Below are 26,547 nucleotides of genomic sequence, written 5' to 3' on the forward strand. Positions count from 1 at the left end.
AGGGGAGAGGGGAGAGGGGAGAGGGGAGAGGGTGTTTTTGGAGGGTAAATCAGGAAATGGGTAACATTTGAAATGTAAATAAAGTATTTAATAAAAAAATGTTGAAACTCTTTAGATGATGATGATAATAATAATAACATTGATCAGGTGAAGAGCTTTATTTTTCTGTAAAATGTTTGAAGATATTTACCATGTCTGAAAACATAGATGGTATTCTTCTGCTTAGGAAATGGTGATATCATAGTCAGTAGGTTTTTATTACCTAATTGCCAAGCAATGTCTTCTTTTCTATCATTTTTGTTCTCTTCATCCTGTCTTTGTTTACTTCCACTTCATCTCACATCAGTTGCTTAGAAACTTCTATACATACAAATGCCACTGATGTATTATCATGCGAAGCACAGGACAAGGTCAAGTCAAGACCATTAACTAATAAGTACGGAGTAAGTGCCTTTGCTAGTCTAAGGCCAAAGGAAACAGAGATTTAAATGAGATAAGACTGCAAATGATGTCAAAAGAATGTGTAGACTTGTCCATGTTATTACATTGGAAATTCTCTTTGAAACAAATATTCCTGGGTTTTATAGGGTTACAGAGTTTCTTCTTTCCCAGGAGACTGGTTCTTAGCAGAATTGTCTCCTCTCTAACATCAATCTCTGTATTAAATGGTCCTGATCACTGGCCATGGCAACATGAGGCAGAAATAGAATCAGGGTTTAAGGATGGTCACAGAGACTCTCAGAGATTGGAATAGAGACACTTAGTGCCAGTCCAACACTGGCAGTCTCCAGCATCAGATCATCTGCGCCTGCTTGATTGTGGTTGTTTACTTTGGAGGTGTACTTATTGGATTTTGTTTTGACTCAGTGAGGTGCTATAGAATATTTCTAGAATATATCTTGCCCTTTTAAAAGCAAACCAGAATTGTGGTTTTGATATTTGAGCAGAAAGGATATTTTACTATGTTGCAAGTCAAACAATAACAGCAACAGCAAAGGGGATGTGAGCAAGGCAGAAATAAGCAGAAAGCTGTGGATGTCTCATTCTTCTATCACCAACACTCAAGTTTTAGGTGCTCAGGTAGGTGCATAAGTAGGAAGTGTCTAAAGACTTCCTGTTTCATTCCATCCTAAATCCTGTTCTTCCCTTGTAAGTCTCATAGTTTCTGGAAAATGGGGCTGGCTATAGATATTAGAATCTCTTACTTGAAAATATTTTTGTAATGTTCTTTATTCCTCCTCAGTAGAATATAAAAACATAAGACTAGGTGTGAAAAAAAGACTAGGTGGTAAGTCTTACTAAAACTGTCTACATTGGAATTTTCATCTTTACACCATACAATATAATTTACTCTCAGGTCTGGAAGGTAGGGGAGACAACATGCTATCACAGATCATAAGTTCAGAATGGGTAAGCCAAAGACCCCAGGGTGAAATTTTTTTCCCCCATTTACTATATATTTTAGCAAATTCATTCACATCTTTGATCAAGCTTCCATATTCCATTTGTAAATGAAGACTAATCATTTATTCCATGCATCAATCTTTATTTGAAATTTCCAGTTGGCAATGCCCAGCAGGTGGTGGGCACTCCATCTACCAGGGTAACTTCTGCTCTTGTTATGAGCTAGAACTCCATAATAGGGTTACCATTCAGTTGAAAATACCTCAAATGGCAAGTATGCTTAATTCTATTAATTCCATTATCATTTTTTCAAAAGGGCTTGAAAGAATATATTATTTTTTGATTCCTTGAGTGGGTACACAAGAACGACTGAACAAGTTATGAGTGAAGAATGTAAGTGTCTAAAACAGTTGAAGTCATCCTTTAAAGATACACACTCAACATCATTTAAATGTCAAACTCCTGATTCTCATTATCCATCATGTTCCTGTTCTTTGCTGAGGCCATAGGAAATAGGACTTACAATTATGGGCCAGCGTAGTTTTATGGGTTGTTTAAATTTTTATACCAAAAAGAAAAGCAATATCCCATGGCAAGATGAAACTCAGGTTGGGAATACTTCATGAAGAGTTTTAACTGAATATTATGACCTATGACTCTGCAGGGAGTCTTAACATTCCTAGTCAGGTGTGGTTGATTATTAAGACCCACACTAGTAATCTAATAACAGCTCTGATAACTGTTCATTTGAAAAAAAATATATCTGTAAAGCCACAAAGAACTTTCAAGACATTATTTATTTATTTATTTATTTATTTATTTATTTATTTTTAAACAATGCCATGCTATATATTGAGAAAAAAACTTCACTAACCCGACATCTGACAGAGGGCTAATATCCAAAATATATAAATAACTCAAGAAGTTAACCTCTAAATACCCAAATAACCAACTAAAAAATGGAGCTAAACAGGAAATTGACAACAGACGAATCTAGAATGGCTGAGAAGCACTTAAAGAAATGTTCAAAATCCTTAGTCATAAGAGAAATTCAAATCAAAGCAACCTTCATATTGCACCTCACACCAATCAGAATGGCTGAGATCTAAAACTCAAGTGACAGCACATGCTGTTGAGGATGTGGAGAACGAGGAACACTCCTCCATTGCTGGTGGGATTGCGAAGTGCTACAGCCACTCTGGAAATCAATCTGGAGGTTCCTCGGAAAATTGGAAATAGATCTACCTTAAGACCCAGATATACCACTCTTGGGAATATACCCAAAAGATGCCCCACCGTGCCACAGGGGCACCTGTTCCACTATGTTCAATAGTGGCCTTATTTGTGATAACCAGAAGCTGGAAACACTCTAGATGTCCCACAACAGAAAAATAGATACAGAAAATGTGGTTCATTTACACAATAGAATACTTTTAGGCTCTTAAAAGGAGGACATCATGAATTTTGCAGGCAAATGAATGGAACTAGAAAATATCCTGAGTGAGGTAACTCAGACCCAAAAGGACACACATGGTTTGTACTCACTGATAAGTGGATATTAGCCAAAAATTACTACATATCTAGGAGACAACCCACAGAGTGTAAGAAGTGTAACAAGCAGAAAGGCCCAACTGAGGATGCTTCAATCACATTTAGAAGGGGAAAGGAAATAATCACAGTAGGCAGAAAGTGGAAGGGACATGGATGGGGTGGGGGAGGAGAAGAGTGGAACAGGAGCAGGTATGAGGGAAAGAGAGAAGAGAAGTCCTGAGGTCCAAGACAATTAATGGAAATAAGCAGCCTCAGGGTGGGAGGACCCTCTAGAAATGATCAGAAACCCAGGAGGTGAGAGACTCTTATGACTTAGTGGGGGTGATCTAGGCCAAAATGTCCAACAGTGGGGAGAGAGAACTCAAAGGGTCCACCTCCAATAGAAAGACAGGGCCTCAAGTGGAGGCCCTTCAGTCAAAATTTCTGACCCAGAATTGTTCCTGTCAAAAAGAACTGCAGGGACAAAAGTGAAGAAGAGAGTGAAAGAAAGGAATCCCAACTTGTGATCCATTTCATGGGGAGGGACCACAGCCTGACACTATTACTGATGCTATGATGTGCTTACAAACAGGAGCCTAGTATGGCTGTCCTCTGAAAGGTTCTACCAGCAGCTGACTGAGACAGATGCAGACACTTACACCCAACCATTGGACTGAAGTCAGGGACCCTTATGGTTAAATTAGGGGGAGGATTGAAGAAGGTGAAGGGGGAGAGCCATGCTACAGGAAGACCAGCAGTCTCAACTAACCCAGACTCCAGGGAGCTCCCAGAGACTGTTCCATCAACCAGGAACATACATGGGTCAGTCTGATGTCCCTTGCACATATATAGCAAAGGTCTGCCTGGTCTGGCCTCAGTGGGAGAAGACTTGCTTAATCCTGGAGAGACTTGAGGCCCCAGGGAAGTGGGGGAGGTCTGATGGCAGAGGAGCACCCTCTCAGAGGCAAGGAGGAGAAGGAATGGGATGAGGAACTGTGGGAGGGGGACTAAAAGAGGGGTAATGACTATAATGTAAATAACATTATTAATGTAATTAAACAAAACGAAAACCAATACATCTATGAGATTGGAACTGAAGCCTCTGATTTTTCCATACCTTCCTCTGCAGAGAACACAGTTGTCACTGGGCTAAAGGGTCCTTCACCTTTGTTATTGTAAACTCCCACTTTAACTTCATATGGCGAAAAGGGCACAATGCTTTCATTCCTAAAGACGTATCTTGGGTTATCTGGGGATGTCACCACTGTCTGGATCCAGGTGGTAACCCCAAGTGGGCGGAAAGCAACCACATACCCAAAACCTCCTCCATTCTGTAGTTCTTCAGGGACTGGCTACAAAGAAAAGACATTAAATCATCTTCACACATCAGGTCAGAACAGGGCAAAAAAATGATGGGGAATCTCATTTGTGTACTTGAAAGTCATTAAATAGTGATCTATATGGAATTGATCAGATGTGTCTTTAAAATGTGAAAAAAGCACCATGGGACAGTCAGCTGAGCTGCTCTTAAACAGGCATATGTCTCACATTCACAGACATCCAGATAATAAACTTGTATCATCTTTGATTATTCAGATATTAGAATATAATATGGTTTAAATCTGAGTTTCTAATATCATAAACTCTCATTCAAGCAGACCTAGTATTTTAAGACATATAAGAACAATCAAATTCATCAATGCTAAGTTGTATAGAAAGGGCCAGACTTGGATATTTCGACAGTATAAAAAATTACAGAGAAAAAGGAGGTTAATGCAATGCACTAAATGCAAAGTTGCATGAGATTAAGTAAAAATTTCCAGGTATAATTCACCATGGGAAAATGGCATTTTACTTTGTAACATCTGCAAATTACAGATAATTTACCTCTAGTGTCCTTTAAGTGTTAAATTCATTGTTATAGTATTTTCTAATTGTGACATGAAGCTAAGGCTCAGAGAATGGCCAGGAAGACACTAGACACTCAAGCACATGATGGTCTCTGTGGCATCGATTGGAAACACGGGGTTGCATAGAAGATTAAGGGTAAACAAGAGTGAACTGTTAACACCTGCTGCTCAGAACGATGTCAAGAGCCAAGTGATTTTGATCAAGCTGTTTATTATCTCCTGGCTTTGCAATTTTCATAGACACCACATTACAAGGATGGGACAAAAACAGTATGTGCAAATGAGTAGTTAGCACGGGATGCAGCAGGAGAGGAGCAGCACCATTGGCATCCATGCCTCTAGCACCATAACTCCATGATCATCACCACTTGCTATAGCATGATGGACCGGCGGCTTCAGGACCACCAGAGTCAGGTACCACTATAATTACTACCAACAACATCAACATTAGCAGCAAAGCTACAAGATGCAACAGTATCTTCATCATTGCTGGAACTGCTCGAATTACTATCTATTATTCCAACTATTATAATATCACTACTAGTAAAAGTATCCTGCCTGACCTACACATCACCATTCCTAGATCTTCAACTATCACCAATGCCACAAACTCTACCAAAACACCAACAGCACCACTACTACTGACAACACCAACACCACCCAAACCACCAGAATCAATACAGATAGTTGTACCAGACCCACCATTACTACAGACAACACTTCTAGTTACACCAGTACCACCAATATCACCAAAACAGTGTGACCAGCAGTACTGTTAGCACTAATACCATTTATACTACTAACAGAACCAATACTAGAAATACCATGACTTAGGCCACTAGTGATATCAACAGTTCCACAAGTATCATCATGAGGATTGGTAGCACTAAAATAAACAGCAGCAGTACCCCCATTACCACCAAATGTACTATTACCAGAAGTAGCTTGATTTGATTGGACTACACCGCCACGTGTACTGGGAACAATAATTTGATCAGCACTACCACCATTAGTATAGACATCTTTGGTAAAACATGACCACCAGCACCACCATCAATGCTGTTATAGCACAATGCCACTAGCTCCATCACCAGTACTAGAACTACCAATGTTGTCATTACAACCACTAGCAGAATCAACGTGACCAGCACTACTGCCAGAGACACTATAAACATCCTCACCAACACCTAGCACAATTATCTGCATTGCTACTAAGACAATCAGCAGTACTACCGCTACTACTATCAGTACCACCCCCCACAACCATCAGCATTATCACCGCTGATACATAGTGACACAGCCAGTGCTATGGATATTATCTGTGACACCAACAGTCCTATCACTATCAACTTCAGCATAAGTACCACAAGAATCATTAAAATCAGCATCAGTGTCAACACTGCCATTCACACTACCACTAGCACAGACAGTATGAACCATTAATACTCTCACAACCATCAGAACCATCAGCGATATCAGTGTCAGCACCAGATCCTTGTCCTGTCACTAGCACCAGACTCAACAGTTCCCCCAACATGAACATCATTAGTGACATCAAGAGCAGCAATAGTAGCCCCTTCAGCAACATGATCAACAGTTCCACCCTTCCACCTGGGCAATGCACCAGTACTAGAACACTGAAATTAGCAGCAGCTCTAGTTTTATCGCCATCAGCATCACTTAGCAATACCACTCCTGGCACTAATGCCACAATAACCAGGACCAATACCAGCATCAATGCTACCAGCATCTAGACCAGCACCAAAGCTACTACCACTAACAAAAGCAGCAGCACTACCGCCATCATCATTGTCATCATCGTAGTTGCCATCGTCATCATTGTCTTCATCACATGGATGGAGGCTATGAAGATTGGATGAGGAAAAATACCCTGGTGGGAAAGATGTGGCCCAGACACTTACATCCCAGGTTATCACTAGTTCAGATCGGCTTCCACCTCCTCCGCTGACCTCAGAAGGTGCGATTTCTGGAGCTGGGTAGGTCAGAGACACAGAGACAAAACCCTACTTTTATTCTGTAATATCTGAAAGGAGACTCATTTACTTATTTGCAATATCATTGAGTCATCAACACACTATAAACACATTATACAGATGCATGTGTATATGGACATTTCTGTATCTTATTAGTAAGATCATCAAAACTATACTCATATGCATTTATAAAAAATTTTGGCAAAGTCATCAAATTATATTATTTACAGGAAGTCATAAATAATTCAGAAATATCTGTAATAGTAAGAAAAAAATATAACCCAAATGAAAGCTACTTCGCCACTAGGGTGACAGAAATATGAGGAAAGGTGAATTCCCAGGACATACAGGGAATCAGGATGGCCGGGATTCTTCCAGATGGAGAAGGAAGTCTCAGCATGCTGAAGGCTCTGGAAAGAGCCACCAGGACTTGAAAGCTCAGGTCCTGTTAGGAAGTGTTCTTGATGAAACTCCCACAGATGTCAGCTTTCTCGCTCATGATGAGAACCTTTGGGTTAGTAAAACCTAAGATGGAACTATAATCTAAATTCTATGGTGGGCCTTTGTAATGCACACAGCTGTATTTTCTGGCTGCATGACAGATGGACCCTACATACACATTGTGTGAACAAATGAAGATGAAGAGCCAGTATACACAACACCTGTTTCCCACAAGACCTAGCAAAAACACTAGGTACATACTGTCCTGAGGAAAAAGACATTATTAAAATTGTGCACCTACAGTCCATGCCTCCTTTGGCTCAGTGCCTACCATGATATGTTTGCAGTATCACATGTCTTATTTTAGTCAATACCACTGATTGTGGGAAGGGAAGTCTTGATGCCCCACCCGGTCACCCCCCATGAGCTTCTCTAAAGGCACAGTAGGTTTACCTGCTAATATTGAGTTTTGATGATAGAATATTTTTAGAACTATGAAAGTAGCCTTGTGACACATGTTTATTGTTGGCACATATAAATCCTTAACATGATTCTTTTGTAATCTAACACTTCTGGGGTCATAACAGACTACTCATCTATTGGTTGTGTGCATTTACTAGGTGTGGTAGCAGAATGAGGTGTTGTAGCATCCTAGCTGCCAGTGGTATTAGCAGACCAATTTTTCAGCGCTTCTTATAAATTAAAACAGTGTTTCTTCTGCTAATGGGTAACTATGTCACATAGTAATTATAACCTTAAGTGACTAAAACCACATTCACTCAACACAGACTAACAATTGTCTATGACTGACTGAACTCCTGGAAAGGTCACACTACATCAGAATCTCTTAGGTGTATCTTTTGATAAATGCCATACAGTAAAGCCTGCCATTAGAAAGGTCATATTAATGTGACAATGGATTATTGAGACAGATCAGTGGCTTGGAGACCAGAGCTAATAGAAATACACACCCTGGTAAATCTATTAACCCGTTACTCAGAAAACAAAAGCACTAACCTGCCTCTTCAGTCCTTACTTTTTCTGAGGGTAAACTGGGTTCTCCACCTCCGATTTTGTTACTGGCTACAATGCGAAATTCATATTCCACCCATGGGTTTAACTCCACGACAGTAGCTGTATGTGTCTTGCCATCAATGACCTCAGGTACTACAAGAAGGTTAGACGGTTCAGAAAGTAAGAGCCTGCCTACTTCGGTGCTCAGTTGATACATATTTTTCTAAGTAGCTGCCATTTGACTCCCACCTACTTTACCTGTTCTGACACTTTGCCAGCCCACAGAGAAAGGCGTCCTAGCTTGGACTGCATACGATATAACTGGGCTATGACTGTCGGTGCCTTCCGTCCAAGAGAGCTGGGCTGTTGTGTCTGTAATTTCATCTACCTTCACATTTTCCGGTGGCCCAGGTGAACCTAACAGAGGCAAGAACACAGAGAGCATCCCATAAATGCTATCATCTTCTACCAAAAAGGCTCACGTCATTACTTTAATACCTCCAACTGATCCCACTTTCAAAAGCACTTAAGGGAAAAGGCCATTTAACTGGCAATAAAGCTACCACCTTTTTGCACGGCTCCATTGTTATATCTGAGACCTAGATAGGAAGCCATGATTCACAACACGCATCTACTTACAGAGGCTCTATTCAGCACTACCCTTGTACCTTTCTAAATTCAGCACCCTCTGCACCTTTGTCCTGTACTGTCCTCTGCTTCGGCTGGGATGCCTTACTGTGAAACATATCTTGGCTTGCCATCTCAATTTATTTTATTCTGTGATATACTTTGGACATTTGTTTTTCAGCCTAACAGTATATCAGTAACCTAGATAACAACCAAGGTTGGTGAATTTCCCCACCACCCTGAATAATGCCTCTTCTTGTGGAGACAGACATGCATGTACCCCATTCTCTTCCCTATTAGATACATTTGCTGAATTAATGACATGCTCAAAAACACATTGGCTTGACAGCAGCTATGGAATGTCAATTATAGCAAGTCTATTTTGAAGGGGGAAGACCTGAGGTTTTCATTTCTTTGAATAAACACATGCTTATTGCCATACCCTCTGGCTGATGGATGTCATGGACATTCTTGTAGAGTCCCTCACTATAGCTTTCTGCCAGTGAGGAATGCTCATGGACAGCACTGTGAGACAACCTAAAAGGAATTCTTACTTACCTCTCACGATGAGCTCAGCTGCAGAGGAAACGCTGTCCACCCCTGTCTGCACCATACATACGTACTTCCCACTGTGTTTCAGTTGAATGTTTCTGATCATTAAATCACCAGATGAACTCTGTTGGGGAAACAGGTGATGAAACAATATTACACTTAAAAAACACAAAGGATCTTGAAGTGGAGGCAATCCATGTTTAGAGAAAACAATGCGGGAAGCAATCAGGAGACAGGAATCATAAGTTGCATGGAAACTAAGACAAGTTCAAGAGCATGCATGACAGCAGGTAGACCTCTATATGCATAGAAAGCATTTCTCAGGGTATTTATGGTTTCAAATATAAATGAGGGCAGAGATTATATTATTCTATTTGCTTCCACCAGGCGACACTTCTTTTTATATCCACTGCTTAGCACCAGCTCAGTTTTCTCTCTGGTTGCAACCCTACTGCAATTATCTGCCTGAGAAGAGGAGGGAGCATTTGGGTACCTAGTGGGAGATAAATACAGCGCAGGAGGGGGGATTACCACGGTTGAAACATTTTTCTTTCTCCACATATTGGAGCTTAAAAGACTAAAGTCATCTAATTCCTTTAAAAGCGACAGAACTTAGAGCAAGGAAATATGAATCCCCTCAAAAGAGAGATAGATAGATAGAGAGAGAGAGAGAGAGAGAGAGAAGAAATTAAAACACTTTAAGCCTTATAAATAACAAATTTTCAGAAGACATTTGTTGGCATCCCCTGGTACCAATTAATGCAACAAATGTGAATCTAAATGTTCAACTTTAAAAGGTCCTCATTGAAAGAGACTATAAATTCACATTCATAAAATGACTCAGAGTGGGTCAGTTTCCCACGCTAGTGGAAATAAAGGCTGACATATGAGCATCTGGAAGATGAAGCCCTTTGAAAATGATCCTCACTTCACATTCAACCTGGGAGAGGGGAAGGGTCAGTGCTTATCTTATTAATTAAAAGAAACTTTTCTCTTGGGTACCTAGAATTTGTGGCAAGAGAGCCTCAACTGTTCTGATTTGAGGGAGTTCCGTGAAACCCTTTTCCGGCTAATATTTTTTACATTGCTCCCCATGCTTACAGCTGTTAATGGGCTGTGTATTCTCCACTGGTTGGATCGTACGGCTTTAGATGGGATTTCTGGGGTATGGGGAGAAGCGGCTGCCAGGTGATTGATGGCTATAATTAAATGATAATCCAGAAACTGCTCAGTTTGCACATTTTATTCTCATCCAGTTGAACTTTTTTGTTTTCCTCCCTCCCTCTCTTCCTTCTTGGGGTTATTTAGAAATGTTTCCCCCGGAGGAAACCATCCCTGCATGCTGACCTTTCCAAACTCCTCTGGTTTTATGAGCTCTGCATACTCACAGGAGGGTGGTTATCATTTCCATAGAAATTTCTTCTTCTTAACAAAGCCTGGCGAGTGGTGACTGGATGAGGACTCTATCCTTCTGTGTTTACTATATTATTGTGAAATAGTCAGGTTGAAGAGAATTTAGATGGACTTTTATACACAGTCATCTGGATCTATCTTTTAGACACCCTGGCTGCTGTTGGCTCTAGAATGAGTAAGGAAGAGACTGGAGTTGGGAATTTTGACTTCTGTTGACTTTTGGTACTACTGAATAAAAAATGAGAAATAGCCAAGCTTGAGCATAAAACAAACCCAAATAATGACAAAAATATTTCACCAAAGAACTACAGTCAGGTTCATTTGTAGAGGATATATAATAATTAAAGAAATGTTTTAAAATTTTCTTTATTATTACTTTATGTGCACGAATGTTTGGCATACATATACATATGTGTGCCATGTGTGTTGTCTGTGGAGGTCACAGTTTTTTGGATTTGGAAGTGGAATTATAAATAGCTGTGAGCTGCCATTGGGTGCTAAAAACTGAATTGGGGTCCTTTGCAATAACAGCAAGTTTTTTTTTAAACTCCTGAAGCACCATTTAGTCCCTAAAACTATTAATCATTTTGGTCTACAAAACAGAACAAAAGATGCAACTAAGATTTTATAGACAATGGGAGTCATTGATTAATTTTCTCAGGACTATCATAGATTAAGTGGAGGAATGTTTAATTGAAAAAGAAAATTTTGCAAAAATTAAGAGGGAATCTTCATCTTCATTTCATCCATTTCAGTAAAATCTATTTGTGCTGGACCCTTTTCAATGGTTATTTATTTATTTACAAAACTACATATACTGCTTCTTCCTTCAGAGTGACAGACTCTTCTCTTGCTTTCTCAGACATGTAGTTAAGCCAGACTCACAAGTAACAGAGATGTGGAACAAGCTATGTTTATAAGTTAGATTGTACAATGCAGGTGAAATAAAACTATTCAGCACACACTATATTCAGACAAATACAAATAACAGAAACACTTTCAAGATCTGCTGCAGGTATGTAATGGGAACTACTGCTGTTGAGGCAAAGAATCTATATAGCTCCTCCTTGAAGCACTTAAGTTTCTAACTCCAATTTCCTCATAATATGTAACACTTAATAATAAAAAATTCAAATCAAGATGATACCCCCATATCCTAAAACTTCTTTTTTGTTTTTTTGAGACAGGGTTTCTCTGTGTAGCCCTGGCTGTCCTGGAACTAACTTTGTAGACCAGGCTGGCCTCGAACTCAGAAATCCACCTGCCTCTGCCTCCCGAGTGCTGGAATTAAAGGCGTGCGCCACCACGCCCGGCATCGTAAAGCTTCTAAGCAGGATGTAATTACTTCAAGAGATACCAAAAATGCAAACAAAACAACAACAAAAGGAATTCTCTAAATATTTAACATGTATCAAAGGGACCCTTCGTTTCTTCTATCAGTTTGACTGTCATAGAGAGGACAGTTGTTGGGTTACAAGATGAGAAGAATGATATTAGAACTGGGTTTGATAACTATACAGGTGGATGCCAAGAAGAGCTTGCTGAAAGGAGCCTCTCTGTCTTCAGAGAGGCTCTGCCAAAGCTTGACAAATACAGAGGTGGATGCTCCTAACCAACCATTGGACTGAAAATGGAGTCCCCAATGGAGGTTAGAGAAAGAACTGAAGGAGTTGAAGGTGTTTGCAATTCCATAGGAAGAACAACAATATCAACCAACCAGACACCCCCATCCCCAGAGCTCCCAGGGACTAAACCACAAACCAAGAAGTACACATGGAGGGACCCATTACTCAACTGCATATGTAGCAGAGGATAGCCTTTTTGGGATATCCTCTCAATGACCCAGGCTCGGTGACCCAGTGTAGGGGAATTCTAAGGTGGGGAGGCAGGAGTAAGTGGGTGGGGGAACACCCTCATAGAAGCAGGGGGAGGGAGAGAGAGGATGGGGAGTTTCCAGGGAGGGGAACCGTAAAAGGGGATAACATCTGAAATATAAATAAAGAAAACACCCAATAAAAGATGCCTGTAGAATTTATAAAAATATATAAGAATGTCCAGAAAAGCATAAATAAAATTAGTCAAAATTCAGCAAAACTGATCTTCAGAGACCATTTCTCAAGATATTTATCAAATGCTGTATCATATTAGAGAATATATAGAAATATGCTGATTATTTTCTAAAGGAATGGTGTGCAGGCTGCTTGCAGCGCTGGATAGCAGTGAATGCAATACAACACAGACTCAAAAACGTAAGAACTTAGGAAACGGTTACTGTTAATTGTCTTCGGAACTTGGCCATGCATTTCTTAAGAGTGCATTACACAGATGACAGTGCCATGTTCAAATGTCACAAGAAATCAATATATGCATGCCTTTCTTATGTGTGTGCCTGTATCTCTTCAGGTTTATGTTAGTGAGTGGTGTCTACCATGTTATTTCCAAATGAAGACCATCTGATAGCTTCAGAACTTGCATATGCTTGACGGTGACTCGGTAGGTGAAACATAATGATTATTAATGATGTTTTAACACATCAGTGAAAACTATACATTTTTAGAATTATTTACCAAACAAGGCAAATTTCTTAATTGAGTAATAAAGGAACTTTCCATCTGGGGCCTGCCTCACATTTTTCTTGATAGATAAATTTTTAAAAATGTAAAACCCAGAGAAAGAAATTTGAAGAATACTGTGGCTAATTTATAATTCTATGTTTGGCCAAAAATACCAACACCAACATTACAAAAATTGAGCAACTTGTCATTTTTTATAGCCAATGTGATGAAAATATAGTATTCTTGGAAAATGGCTTTAAATGATACAACTAAACAAGGGGAATTACACAAAAAACCAAAAAGTATAATCAAGCAATTTTCTTTGTCCACTCTTTTTTTTGTTTGTTTTTCTTTTTTTTATTTAAACAACTTTTAATTAGATATTTTCTTTATTTACAATTCAAATGCTATCCCCAAAGCCAATATACTCCCCCACCCTGCTATCCAACTCACCTACTCCTGCTTCCTGGCCCTGGCATTCCCCTGTATTGGGGCATATAATCTTTGCAAGACCAAGGACCTCTCCTCCCAGTGATGACCAATTAGGCCATCTTCTGCTACATATGTGGATGTTACAATTGGCAATAAGAACACATGCTCCACTATATTCATAGCAGCCTTATTTATAATAGCCAGAAGCTAGAAAGAACCCAGATGTCCCTCAACAGAGGAAAGGATACAGAAAATGTGGTACATTTACACAATGGAGTACTACTCAGCTATTAAAAAGAACGAATTTATGAAATTCCTAGGCAAATGGATGGATCTGGAGGGCATCATCCTTACTGAGGTAATCCCATTGCAAAAGAACTCACTGATAAGTGGATATTAGCCCCCAAAGTTAGAATACCCATGATACAACTTGCAAAACACATGAAACTCACAAAGGAAGACCAATGTGTGACTACTTTGTCCCTCATTAGAATGGGGAACAAAATACCCATGTAAGTAGTTACAGAGACAAAGTTTGGAGCTGAGATGGAAGGAAGGACCATGCAGAGACTGCTCCACCCAGGTGTCCATACCATAATCAACCACCAAATTCAGACACTATTGCATATGCCAGAAAGATTTTGCAGACATGACCCAGATATAGCTCTCTCTTTGTTAATATACCTGGTGTGCTGGCCATAGTAAGGAAAGGAGAAGGGAAAACATGATTACTGTCTCCCAAACATATTTAATAAAGTATCATTGTGGGATACATCAAGAAAAGTTAGCCACAAAAGCATCAGAAACAAATAAAGTCATGCAAATCACCACCAAGTCCATGAATTTAATTAGAGCCAAAGGGATTGATCACCAATTCCAGGAAGTCCTTAAATTATTGGAGATAGGATGAATAAGTTGAGAAATACTGTTGAATATATTTTAAGATTTGCTACATCACAGTATTAAATTATTGATGGCATCTTCTGAATTGAAATAGAATTACAGCATGTTTCCTTTTCTCCTTTCTTTCTCAAGCATCCTTGGGTGCCTTCTCTCAAACCCTTCATATGGCCTACCCTACCGCTCTCAAGTTGGTAGCATTCTCTTTGATTATTATGAGATGGTATTTGATATCTGTGTGTGTGTGTGCATGTGCGTGTGCGCATGTGCGTGTGTGTGTTTGTATGCACAAATTTTGCTGAGTTTGTTTTTGTTGCTGTGCTCATATGCCTTCAGGTCTGACCACTCTGCATTTGACAACCAATAAGAGAGTTCTTGTCCCAGAGATGCTACTTTTCCTTCTACAAGGAATCTTTAGCTGCCTGTAGTTTAGGGTGGGCTTCTGTTTGAAAATTCCCCTTGCACATTAACCAATTATTTAAATTAATTTTGGGATAGCATTGGAAATGTAAATGAAGAAAATACCTAATTAAAATTTAAAAAAAGAAATTAAAAAAAAAGAAATAAAAAAAAACATGGGGCTGGTGAGATGGCTCAGTGGGTAAGAGCACCCGACTGCTCTTCCGAAGGTCCAGAGTTCAAATCCCAGGAACCACATGGTGGCTCACAACCAGCCATAATGAGATCTGGTGCCCTCTTCTGGAGTGTCTGAAGACAGCTACAGTGTACTTACATATAATAATAATAAAAAAATTTTAGGTTGCAAGTCAACTTATCGTTTAACATTTCAAATTATAAGTGCTCCAAATGAAAATAATTTAGAGCAAACTTGGTTTAAAGCAAACTATTTTATACATTTTGACAAAGTCAACACTGGCCTTTGAACAGCTGAAGATAAGTAGCTTTGTTTTTCAATATGATAAAAATAGTTTCTGCGTTTGGTGGCTGATTATGGGATGGACCCCCAGGTGCCACCAAATGCAGACACTATTGCATATGCCAGCAAGATTTTGCTGACAGGACCCTGATATAGCTCTCTCTTGTGAGGCTATGACAGTGCCTGGCAAATACAGAAGTGGATGATCATTGTCATATATGGGATGGAACACAGGGCCCCCAGTGGAGAAGCTAGAGAAAGTACCCAAGGAGCTTAAGGGGTCTGCAACCCTATAAGAGGAACAACAATATGAACTAACCAGTACCCCCAGAGCTCGTGTCTCTAGCTGCATATGTAGCAGAAGATGGCCTAGTTGTCATCATTGGGAGGAGAGGCCCATTGGTCTTGCAAACTTTATATGCCCCAGTACAGGGGAATGCCAGGGCCAGGAAGCAGGAGTGGGTGGGTTGGAGAGCAGGGCCGGGGGAGTGTATAGGGGACTTTTGGGATAGCATTTGAAATATAAATGAAGAAAATATCTTACAAAATTGTAAAAAAAAATTAGTTTCAAAACAGATTCCAAGAATTTAGGGAGATACCTTAATATATTTGTGACTGCACTTTAGGGTTTACATAAACCTGTTATGTTCTCATGTGAGTAAAGCTTCAGTCTGACATTCAGCTTAAAGAAATATTTGCTTGTGTCTCTTTACTCTTTACTTTCATAAGATTTGTCTTCACAAAAGATACAGTCCTCATTTGGTGGTCATGCTTTATTCATGCTGCCGTTGCTTTCTGTCAGCATCTACAGTGAACTGTGTTTAAGAATGAAGCACATAGAGAGTAAAATCCGAATGAAAATATCAATGAGAAGTTTGAGAACCCACTGAGAACTGCAAGTACTAGCATTGAACCAGACACTGATGCATTTATTTTCACTTACGATGTTAAACATCCTACTACTTTTCCATCACCCTATTCTTTTACTATTTTAATAAAATATTTCAAAATTACTAATTTTTTTCCTTAGCTAAATCCTTGTTTATTAGAGATTGTAATTCTAGATTGCGGCATGGTTTTAAGAAGTTTTGTATATGCAGCTATGTATAAGATAAGATTATTTTGTGAGGGCATTTTGCTAACCTGTGATGGTAGATAAAAATTTGTCTATAGATTTTGGTTGTTTTTGTCTTTTTGGGGTTCACTGTTGCTTGCATACTCAATGTAGAGCCCATAGAATTCTTCTTTATCCAATATGGTTATAGAAGCCAAAAGGTTACATATCCATGATATGGTATATTGGATAACTAAATAAAGCAACACAGGACTAATAACCTTTCAATAAATTCACAGAAGCACTAATATTCTTTGAGTACAGTCTGTATGATTCTGTCTTCGTGTTTTCCTGTTTTTCTAAACTCTTAGTGTCCCCTTCTTTATCAAATAGCAGGAGCCAGTAATGTTAAACCTTCATTTGCCTCACCCCTATTCTTATTTTCCTTAAAATTTCTCTGTCTGAGCTCAGCAGTGGGTTTCTCAGTTTTCTAGAAATAAAGTAATTTCTCAAAATTGCTAGTTATTGCTTACTGGAAGAGGGAAACTAAGAGAGGCAAAATCTGTTCCAATAGCTGACGGAGAAGGTTAAGGCAGCAGAGAACATTCTGTAATTCATACAGATTGGAGTTTCTTCTTATAGGTACTGTATTATAAAAATAATGGAACTTTAGAAACTCTTAAGCAACTACTATCACACTTGAGTTATTTGAGATACAATCCTAAATGGGACCAACAATCCTTATATGTATGGAGCTGACAGTTAGAAGCCAGGAGTAATCAAACGACTATGCAAATCGGTGTGAAACTATAGTGTGAGAAAGGTTACATCATCCAGAAAGAATCTATACTTTTCTGAGGTTTGTCTCTAAACTGAAAACAGAGCTAAACTTTGTAATAAAGGCAGATGCTTTCTAGGAAAAGAAAAGAAAAGGCTCTACCTCAGGGCACATGTGCAAAATCCAAGGCAGGTGAGGGGACAACCCACAAGAGTGAGTCACAATGACAAAGGTATCTGAGCAAATCTGCAGCAAAAGGATGTCAGGTTATACCATGGTGCAAATTAACAGCATCCAGGTTTGACAGCAAAACATCAGCTTGATTGGCACAGGAATCAACTAAGAGGCATGTCCATAGTTATTCCTTCTGGGAAGTGAGTAGACATTTCTCCTGGAGTAGGTAGCACAATCCAGTTGTGGCTCAGATATAAAGGGGACCAAGGAAAAGGCAGCTGCTGCCTGCTTGCCTGGGCTTCTTGTTGGTAAACACGTCTTCTATACCATTGTGTCTTTTGACTACTTTTACCACTGTCCCTCTCCAAGAGTAGATTTTGGTTTCTTCAGTCTTCTAACAGGACTGGAGAAAAGAGAACCTCCAGAACACTTTCAGACCTTTGGTGCCGGATGGGCACTGCTGGGACATCTATCTTCACAGATTGAGAAGTTCCCAGCCATTTTGTAATACCCAGCTCCTCTCATGTAAGCCATTCTAGAACATTCTCCTTTCTAATCTGTAGTCATTACAGTGGCTCCTTTAAAGACTCTAGATAGCACACCAGGAAAATACAAGTGCATTATACCTGATGTTGTTTATCTTTGCATCCAAAATGATTGTACTTTTTTGTTTTTGGGGTGGCTATGTTTATTTCTAAGTTTTTCTCTAATCCCTCACCTCCCACTTCCTTTTGTTTCCAGTTTTCATGGTAGTGTTGTTGCAATCAGGGTTGTTCAAGGCATCGCATGTGTTCTGCCAGGGAGATACAACCCTAACCTCTAGGACCACTTTCAATTATTTGGATAATTATTTTTTATTTTTGTCCAAAATGAACACTGTTATTTCCAGAACATATTACTGGTATACTCATATATGGGTTTTGAAGCAAAGTATTTTTTTGAAAATTAATATTGAAAATAGAAAATAAAAGAGAATAATTAGCTTTCCCCTGTAGATAATGTAGCATTTGTTGCAACTTCAAAAATGAAAATCACACACTCATCTCAAAGTAAACTGTACATGATGTAATAACCTGTATCAGGTAAAATCACCATTACTACTGATGACAGGTTATCTAAAATCACATTATTGTTCTGCCATATGCTAAGAATTGAGGTATAACATACACCTTGGAACTGGGGGTACTTATTATACTGCCAATGACTTACGAACTTTGAGTATAATGTATTATCGACATAAGCAATTTCCTTAGGAAACACTGAAGATGGTCATGTGGCATCAAAGCTTCCAAAGAACAAATTTTCCAGTTTAAGGAGGAAGAAACCATTCTGAAAGCTATTTTTCGAAGACCAGATTGAGTAATGGCTTTCTCTTTTCATCACTATACACAGCCTGTTATTACCAAGTGTATCATATTAAGCATCCATTCCCTCACCAGAGTGATTTTCAAATACTAACACCACACATACGTTTTATCCAGGCACCTTGAAAACTGTGGAGGTTGTACAGTTCTTCTGGAACCTGGCTGTTTCTCTTTTCTCCAAAGGTTCCTGAAGGAGTTGGTAGAGACAAACCAAAATTCAACATTCATAGCTAAACAAATTACACCTTGTCTCCCATCAACTCCAGAGGCTACATCAAGGTCACCTTCTTTATAAATGCACCATGCCTACTCAAGGAAAGAAAAATCAGCAGGCATTCAGCCATTCAAGTAAGTCTGATTGTAGTAAACAGTCTTAATTCTTCTGACTGATAAATGTTTTCTGCTGTCACCTGGTTGTCTGAACAGGTGCTATGCAAGGCAGGTAGGACACAATATGTTAATATAATAATTGTTCAACATTTGTAGGTGCCCAGAAACTAGAATAATCATTTTATTTCATGAGGTAGACTCTCATCATGCCCCTTCTGAAGAGTTCTGAACAAGTGACATATTTAAGAGCATATAACTTGGTTGAACACTTTGTGCATATTTTAGGTTGTGCAAAATGCTGCAGTTACCTCACAGGTATCAGCTTTTAAACATCAAGCTCCTACCGGCAACTAGGGAATACTTTTCCTTTCAGAACAATGTGACATGTTCACATAATGCCTCGTTGTCACAGAGCTTCTAAGAAGAACTATTCTGTGCTGTCTCAGAATGTCAAACTAGTGTTTCCTACCCTTGACTCATTATAACAACACTTTTGTAACTTTTAGGACATCTCGGTTTTCTGTTGTTTAATCTTTTCTTAAACTGTCTACTTTTGCTAAAGTTAGTTTAATATGGAAATTGTTATTGTGAATATGACTTAAGGCTTAAATGTGAATCTGATCAACCAAATAATAGGTCTGAGATGGAATAAAAGTAATGAATACAAAATGATGCCATTCAGTACTCTCTGAGCTCATGGAAACGGGAATTAGCTGGATACTGTCAAATTTTCTGATACAGAGACCTTTGCTATGTTTATTAATAAAAGGAGGTTTTTGAGTATTAGACATTGATAATTAGAAACTCAACCATTCTTCAATAATTAAACTAAATAGTTGAGATAAAATGAAAATTAAGACAGCTTCTTTTTGCTATGTGCTATTATTGATGCTGTCATTCAGTTTATGGTCTAAGTTTCAGAAAATTGCTGATATTCTGTTTAGTTATTGTTATGTTATTATTGTTATTACATATGTTATATATGTCATGTATATATTATATTTGTTATATGTATAATTAATAGTTGTTATTATGATATTGTTATGATATTCTTATTACTGCATTTTTCAACCACTAAAATTAATTAATCTTCAATTTTGCTTGTTCTATAAATTCACTTGAAGAATATTTTAAAAATTGCCAGAAGTGTTCAGGCTCAATGCCAGGAAATTTCATTAGAATGAACTGCAAAGAAGGGACGACTCACAATGCCCAAAACAGCAGTGAAGGTCAATATCATTAAACCTCCTGGGATTTTTCTATATCCAAAACCCTTTGTTTGTGGAAGTACAAAATTGAGATAACTGTCAAGTCCCCTCAACTCTAAAAGTCTAAACTTTATACCTAATTCTAAACTGACTTTTAACTTAATTCCACACTGCAAACTTAAAAAGTTCTAAATTATTAAAAATGTGAAATAATTGTTAACCTGGCTTGTACCCTAGTGAAATCTTAAACTGTTAAAAGCATTTTTACTCATATTTTTCATTTTGGGAAGCAAGCAAGGTAAAAAGTATTTGTGAGTCAGACAATAAGAGCCATCATATGATGGTCAATTAAACAACCATCATATCTTGATGTTATTGACATTGTTCAATGAAATTTATTGAAATAAATCAATTAGGAGATAAGTTCATATGAATAAACAGAGATATATACTCTACACCAATCTATATCATGATAAATCATCTATAAGGATGATTCTGATTGATCTGACATCTACTTTATGGAATAGAAGTGTTCTGAGTCAAAATAGCTTACCTTGAGGAACCACATAATGCATGGATCAAATAAATTATTTTTGTCTTTCTCTTGATATGTCTAAAGTATACCATGCACAGATATGTCCTTTGTAGAACAGTATTTCTGATACACAGGGTTAGAAAGCCCTGCCAAGAGGTGACCAAATGTGCTAAACAACTGGTGCTTCCTTCTACTCCCAGAAATTACTGCAAAGTAACAAATCAACCAAGAAATTAGTTGTTGGCTTAAAGAAAGATCATTTATTCTGCTCAGGGGACAACAATCAAGACAGTGAAGTCATCACAGTGGAACATCTTATCAGCACTCTTGGTTTGATTGTGGTGCCTCTTATTGAGTTTAGTAGAACTAGGAATTGGGAACCTTGGGTGGACCTCTGCATAATCTGCTTTGGCTTCATATTATTGCAATTGCTGAATTATTAGAGCCACTGTGCAGATGGAACATATTAACTAAACTCAGACTCTTTACAGTATCACAATAATGGTCCTTGTTCATGCTGGTCATTATAGTCAACAACATTTTAAGGGGACTTTGTTGGTAGACTTTACCATTGGATGGAGATGAGTATTAATAACATTCTTCAAAAACCCATATTGCATAAGGGACATTGTTGCTATCATTTCTGGAAAACATACTTGCCCCATCACTTAAGCTGCCTTCTACACAGGGCACATTGCTAGTGTTTGGGGGTAGTTGACTTTCAAGAACCTCAGAAATGACTTTCATATTCATTGCAATAGCTTTGAGTTTTTGTTTTTTGTTTTTTGCTTTTTCAAGAAGAGATGCAAAAGTAGAATATTTATGGTTAGATGATACTTATTCACCAATATTCATCCTTCCAGGCTGTTCTGAGTTGACTGTGACAAGTAATTAAAATAAGTTTAAAAAAAATAACCAAATCCTGGACTAGACGCCCTATCTTTTATGTCTGTATTCTGTGTTCAGTCCAAAGAAAGGACTTACAAGGGCTCAAACAGAAGAAAAAGATGATATCCACTTGTAAGAGAGGTGATCCTAGGGACATCAGATAAATTTCAGTACATCCTCAGGTTATTGTATTTTCATGGTCATCCTGTTACTTCAGAAGCACAGATTTGTGATCTCAAAGTTATATTCAAAAGGAAAAAAAGAGTAGGCTTGACATTCATGTGACAATCAATAGACTCTTACTTATTTAAAAATGATCAGAAAGAAAGGATTGTAAGACCAGAGTGCTTTCCACAATTATTATTGTGGAAATAATTATAATTCAACCCCTTAAAATTCCACATCTAGTCCAAATGCCCAGGTCATCCCAGATGACCTATAATTAGTTCCTTTATCTGTTAATGTGATGAAATACCCCAACTAAAGCCACTTAAGGGAAAAAGAGCTCATTTTAGCATGCTGTTTAATGGCATATACTATATTGATGGGGAAAGGTATGGCAGCTAGAGCTTTAGAGAGTGGTCAACTTGCAACCACAGGCAGGAATTGGAGAGTGATGCTGGAGCTGGTGCTCAGCCTATTTTCTCCCCTTTCTTCATCCTAACATTCTAGTTCATGGAATGTTGCTGCATATAATGAAGGGGTGTCTTCTCCCAGGAATTATGCTAATCTAGATAATCCCATACAGATGAGTACAGAGGTTTGTGTCCTAAATAATTCTACATCCTGGTAGCTTGACAGCTTGATAATGTTCACTTTTCAGCACATTTCTTCCTTATTCTTCCTTTTCTTAGTTATATTCAGATCAATTAAATGGTGACATTAGATATTATGTCTTACAACACAAAGCAATTTTCTTTCTGAAACTGGAGTACGAGATCTAACAGAGCCTTTATCCCAGAAACTGGGAGGCAGTGGAGAGTGATCTCTATGAGTTTCAAGTCAGCCTGGTCTACAGAGCAAGTTCCAGGACATCCTAGGCTACACAGAGAAACCCTGTCTCAAAAAAACAAAAACAAAAACAAAAACAAAAAAAAAACCAAATAAACAAAACAGAAAACAAAACAAAAATAATACAACCAACCAACCAAAAAAAAGCAACTACAGGAACAATAATGATAAAATGCCACACAGAGGCCCACTGTCTCATAGCATGATCACAGTGGGATGTAGAATTATGTTTTTGAGAGATGGGGAAGAAAGAGAAGTAAAACAGTTTGAGTTCTATGAAAAGTGGCAGGCAGATCTGGAGATTCAAGGGTGGAGAGGACAGCTTATGTGAATAGCCTGCCCTGCTGCCTGAGTTTATGGTGACATCCTGGCCCATGCTGCTGCCGAGGGCCATTTCTATGTCCATGGCCATGCAGCAGCAGGGGCTCTGTGTTGAAATGCTAGACCTATGTTTACCACAAAAGTCGATGCAAGTCCCCAGTCTGGGCTGCTTCCTAGTACCATGCTGATATCCAAGTTATGTTCATAGTTGGCCCCACTCTTTATTGGCTGAGCTTGCCCCATCCCTTGTGGCTGCACCTCATCTTGGCACAGAAGAGCTAGCCCTGGTGGCATGGGCATAGGTGAGCCAGCCCAGAGGACATGAGAGAAGAAGAGCCACCCTTTGCTAGCTGCACCATCAACTGAGCTAGCCATAGCAGGGCTGAAGAGCTCACCCTGGTGGTGTGTGTGTGCAGGAGAGCTCTTAGGCTGATCAACTCAGCTCCCACCCAAGCCCAGATTCAGGGCTTTGAGTTAGCCCATCACAATTAACTACCTCATGTAAGAGCTTCTGGAACTTGTGAAGGGGTTGGTCCCACAGATCCAAAGCAGCAGGATCTCCATGACACAGGGCAACAGCATGATATCTGAAAAGAGTCTGGGTCAGGATCCAGTGTTGATGGTGTAGCAGAAGCCAGAGGCTTCAAAAGCAACGAATGGAACATCGCCATGAGCATTTGCAAGTAAAGACACATGGGCAAAAGAGTACACTGTGTGGCACACTGTAGCTTCCCTGGTGAGATTATATAAAAATTATTATTCATTTTATTTTCATTTTTTATTTTCTTTTCTGGAGGTTGAAAGGGGAGAGGACAGTTGCAAAGGGATGGGGAGTTGAGTGGGACTGGGGTGCAGGATGTGAAAAATCACAAAGAACCAATACAAAAGTTTTTAAAAATGAAAAAGAAGGAAAAAGACCTAACACAATGTGATCAATACAACTTAGATGAGAAAGTGACATGTGCAGAGAAAGGCGATCCCTTTACTCAAACCTCTGATTTCTGCTTCTTCCACTTAAGGAGCATAGAAGCTGTGACTTTACCTTAACAAGTGAAAAAGCTCTCGAAACTTTAAAACAACAACAACAAAACAAAACAACTTTCTTAGATGCAGCAGGTAAATGAGGTCACAGGGCAAGCTAAGAGGGCAACACTGATCTAGAGATTTATCCCTGCCAGAGCAGAAACCCACAAGCCAAAATCACCAAGGAAACTAAAGTCATGTGGGAAAACTGAACTGTAACAGACATGTTGCTAGGTGTTCAGAGCTGCCAACTCAGGTGAATGTGGGGCACTGTAGGAGACAGGTTAGACATAACCTTCAACAAACTTAGTTTTTCTTTCACGACCTTTCCCAGTTACTATAAAAAAAAAAGAAAGAAAAAAAAGAATATCTTGTTAAATCTCTGGAAAGAGCCGAGACAAGGGATAATATCAGAGTTCTGGTTTGTCCCGAGGAGTAGCTGCTTTCAGGAGCAGCTGTTCTATCAGACAGATGTCCTGAGGTTTCTCAGATTTCAGTCAACTTGAAGTGAGATGCCAACTCTACTCCTTCACATCCAGACCTAAGTAATGGGAAGAAAATGCTGAGAAAAAAAGCAAAACCTATACTCCAGAGATAGAACTCTGGAGCACTATAGAACCTCTACATCTCATAGCTATATTATTAAAGGTTTACTACTACTACCTCTGTTGTCAATTTAATACTTTCATCTTTCAACAATAAGCTATGTGACATACTCCAAGGTAGAATTACAGTCTGAGGAGCCTAGCAGAGGATGGCCTACTAGGTCATCAATGGGAGGAGAGGCCCTTGGTCCTGTTCTATGCCCCAGTATAGGGGAATGCCAGGACCAGGAAATGGAGTGGGTGGGTTGGGGATCGGGGGGAGGGGAGGGGATAGGGGGTTTTCGGAGAGAATACTAGGAAAGGGGATAACATTTGAAATGTAAATAAAGAAAATATCTAATAAAAAAGAGTTAGAATTATTAGACTAGTAATATCAAAACCGAGATCAATCTGCTGAAGATTCGAATGATAAAAATAAACATGCACGAATGCATGAATTAATTAAGCAGAAACGTTACAGAGCTCAAATGCTGAAGCAGAAATGAAGAATGACTTTCTTATGGGCTCATTAGAGAATGATAGAACTCGGGAGGGGATATATAGGCTTAAGGTCATAAAAAAGAATTAAAAAATGGAATTTTAAAAAAGGCTGGAGAGACATCTCTATTAGTATTATTGCTTGCTATACATACATGGGTACCCACATTAGCATTCCTAGTACCAAAGGAAAAAAAGTTGTGCTTGGCTGAATATTCCTACAACGCATTACCAGGATATTTAGGAAGGTAACGGAAGGCTGATCCCTGGGTTTTGTTAGCTGGCCAGCCTAGAAAAAAATTGCTAGTTCTAGGTTTGATGAGAGTCCCGTTTTAGGAGGAAAATAACTAGAATGATAGAGCAAAAATAATTTATTATCTTCTAGTTTCCACATACTTCAGGGCATACATACACAGGCACACCAGACACACAATTTTAAATGTACTGGAAGAAAACAAAGAGTGATTTTTTTCAGGAACTATGATATAAGAACAAGAGGTGTCATAGTTATGGAACAGAAGTGGCAGAAAGAAGAGACACGAGAAAGAAAAGTCTTGAAATAATGACTACAGATTTCTTCTCATGCAGGTCAAACAATGTGGTGCAAGACTCAAGATGGACACCTTGCTGGGTAAATGCAAAAGACAAAATAAAACTTGACTGAAAGCACATTCATGTATAATATATCAATCTTCAGAAAACTGATGAAAATATTCCTTCAAGAAGCTAAGGAGGAAAGAGGTCTGCTCCATCCCCATAGAGATGTGGGTAAGAATTACATCTGCTTCTTAGAAACCAGAATAGGCAAGCACAAAGTATTTTAAGGATGGAGATAAAACCACCACTGCCACAAAACAAAATAGCAGCAGCTGGATCTGCCATTCTTAAAATCTATCACTGGCGAAAGCTTCTTGCAAAGGGAGAAGTAAATAAAATTCCTCATGACAGACTAAAAGTAGTGAAGGCCAAATTTTATTAGATATTTTCTTCATTTGCATTTCAAATGCTATCCCAAAAGTCCCTTATACCCACCCCTGCCTTGCTCCCCTACCCACCCACTCCCACTTTTTGGCCCTGGTGTTCCCCTGTACTGAGGCATATAAAGTTTGCAAGACCAATGGGCCTCTCTT

The 26,547-nt window shown here is 38.9% G+C and overlaps 1 protein-coding gene across 5 annotated transcripts in view; it reads right to left on the reverse strand.

Annotated features, from left to right (window-relative positions):
• Positions 1-26,547, reverse strand: part of Cntn3 (contactin 3) — a 354,817-nt gene that overhangs the window by 29,544 nt on the left and 298,726 nt on the right. For 4 of the 5 annotated variants that reach the window (XM_021164805.2, XM_029478972.1, XM_029478974.1 and 1 more), the window contains 5 exons: positions 9,479-9,596; positions 8,552-8,710; positions 8,297-8,446; positions 6,767-6,837; positions 4,052-4,286 (listed from right to left, as the gene is read on the reverse strand). In XM_021164805.2, coding sequence (XP_021020464.1) covers positions 4,052-4,286; positions 6,767-6,837; positions 8,297-8,446; positions 8,552-8,710; positions 9,479-9,596 — 733 coding nt within the window. The remainder of the gene's footprint in view (positions 1-4,051; positions 4,287-6,766; positions 6,838-8,296; positions 8,447-8,551; positions 8,711-9,478; positions 9,597-26,547) is intronic. The other variant, XM_029478975.1, reaches the window with a different exon arrangement.

The sequence above is a fragment of the Mus caroli genome, chromosome 6, assembly GCF_900094665.2.
Source record: "Mus caroli chromosome 6, CAROLI_EIJ_v1.1, whole genome shotgun sequence".
Lineage (NCBI taxonomy): Eukaryota > Metazoa > Chordata > Mammalia > Rodentia > Muridae > Mus > Mus caroli.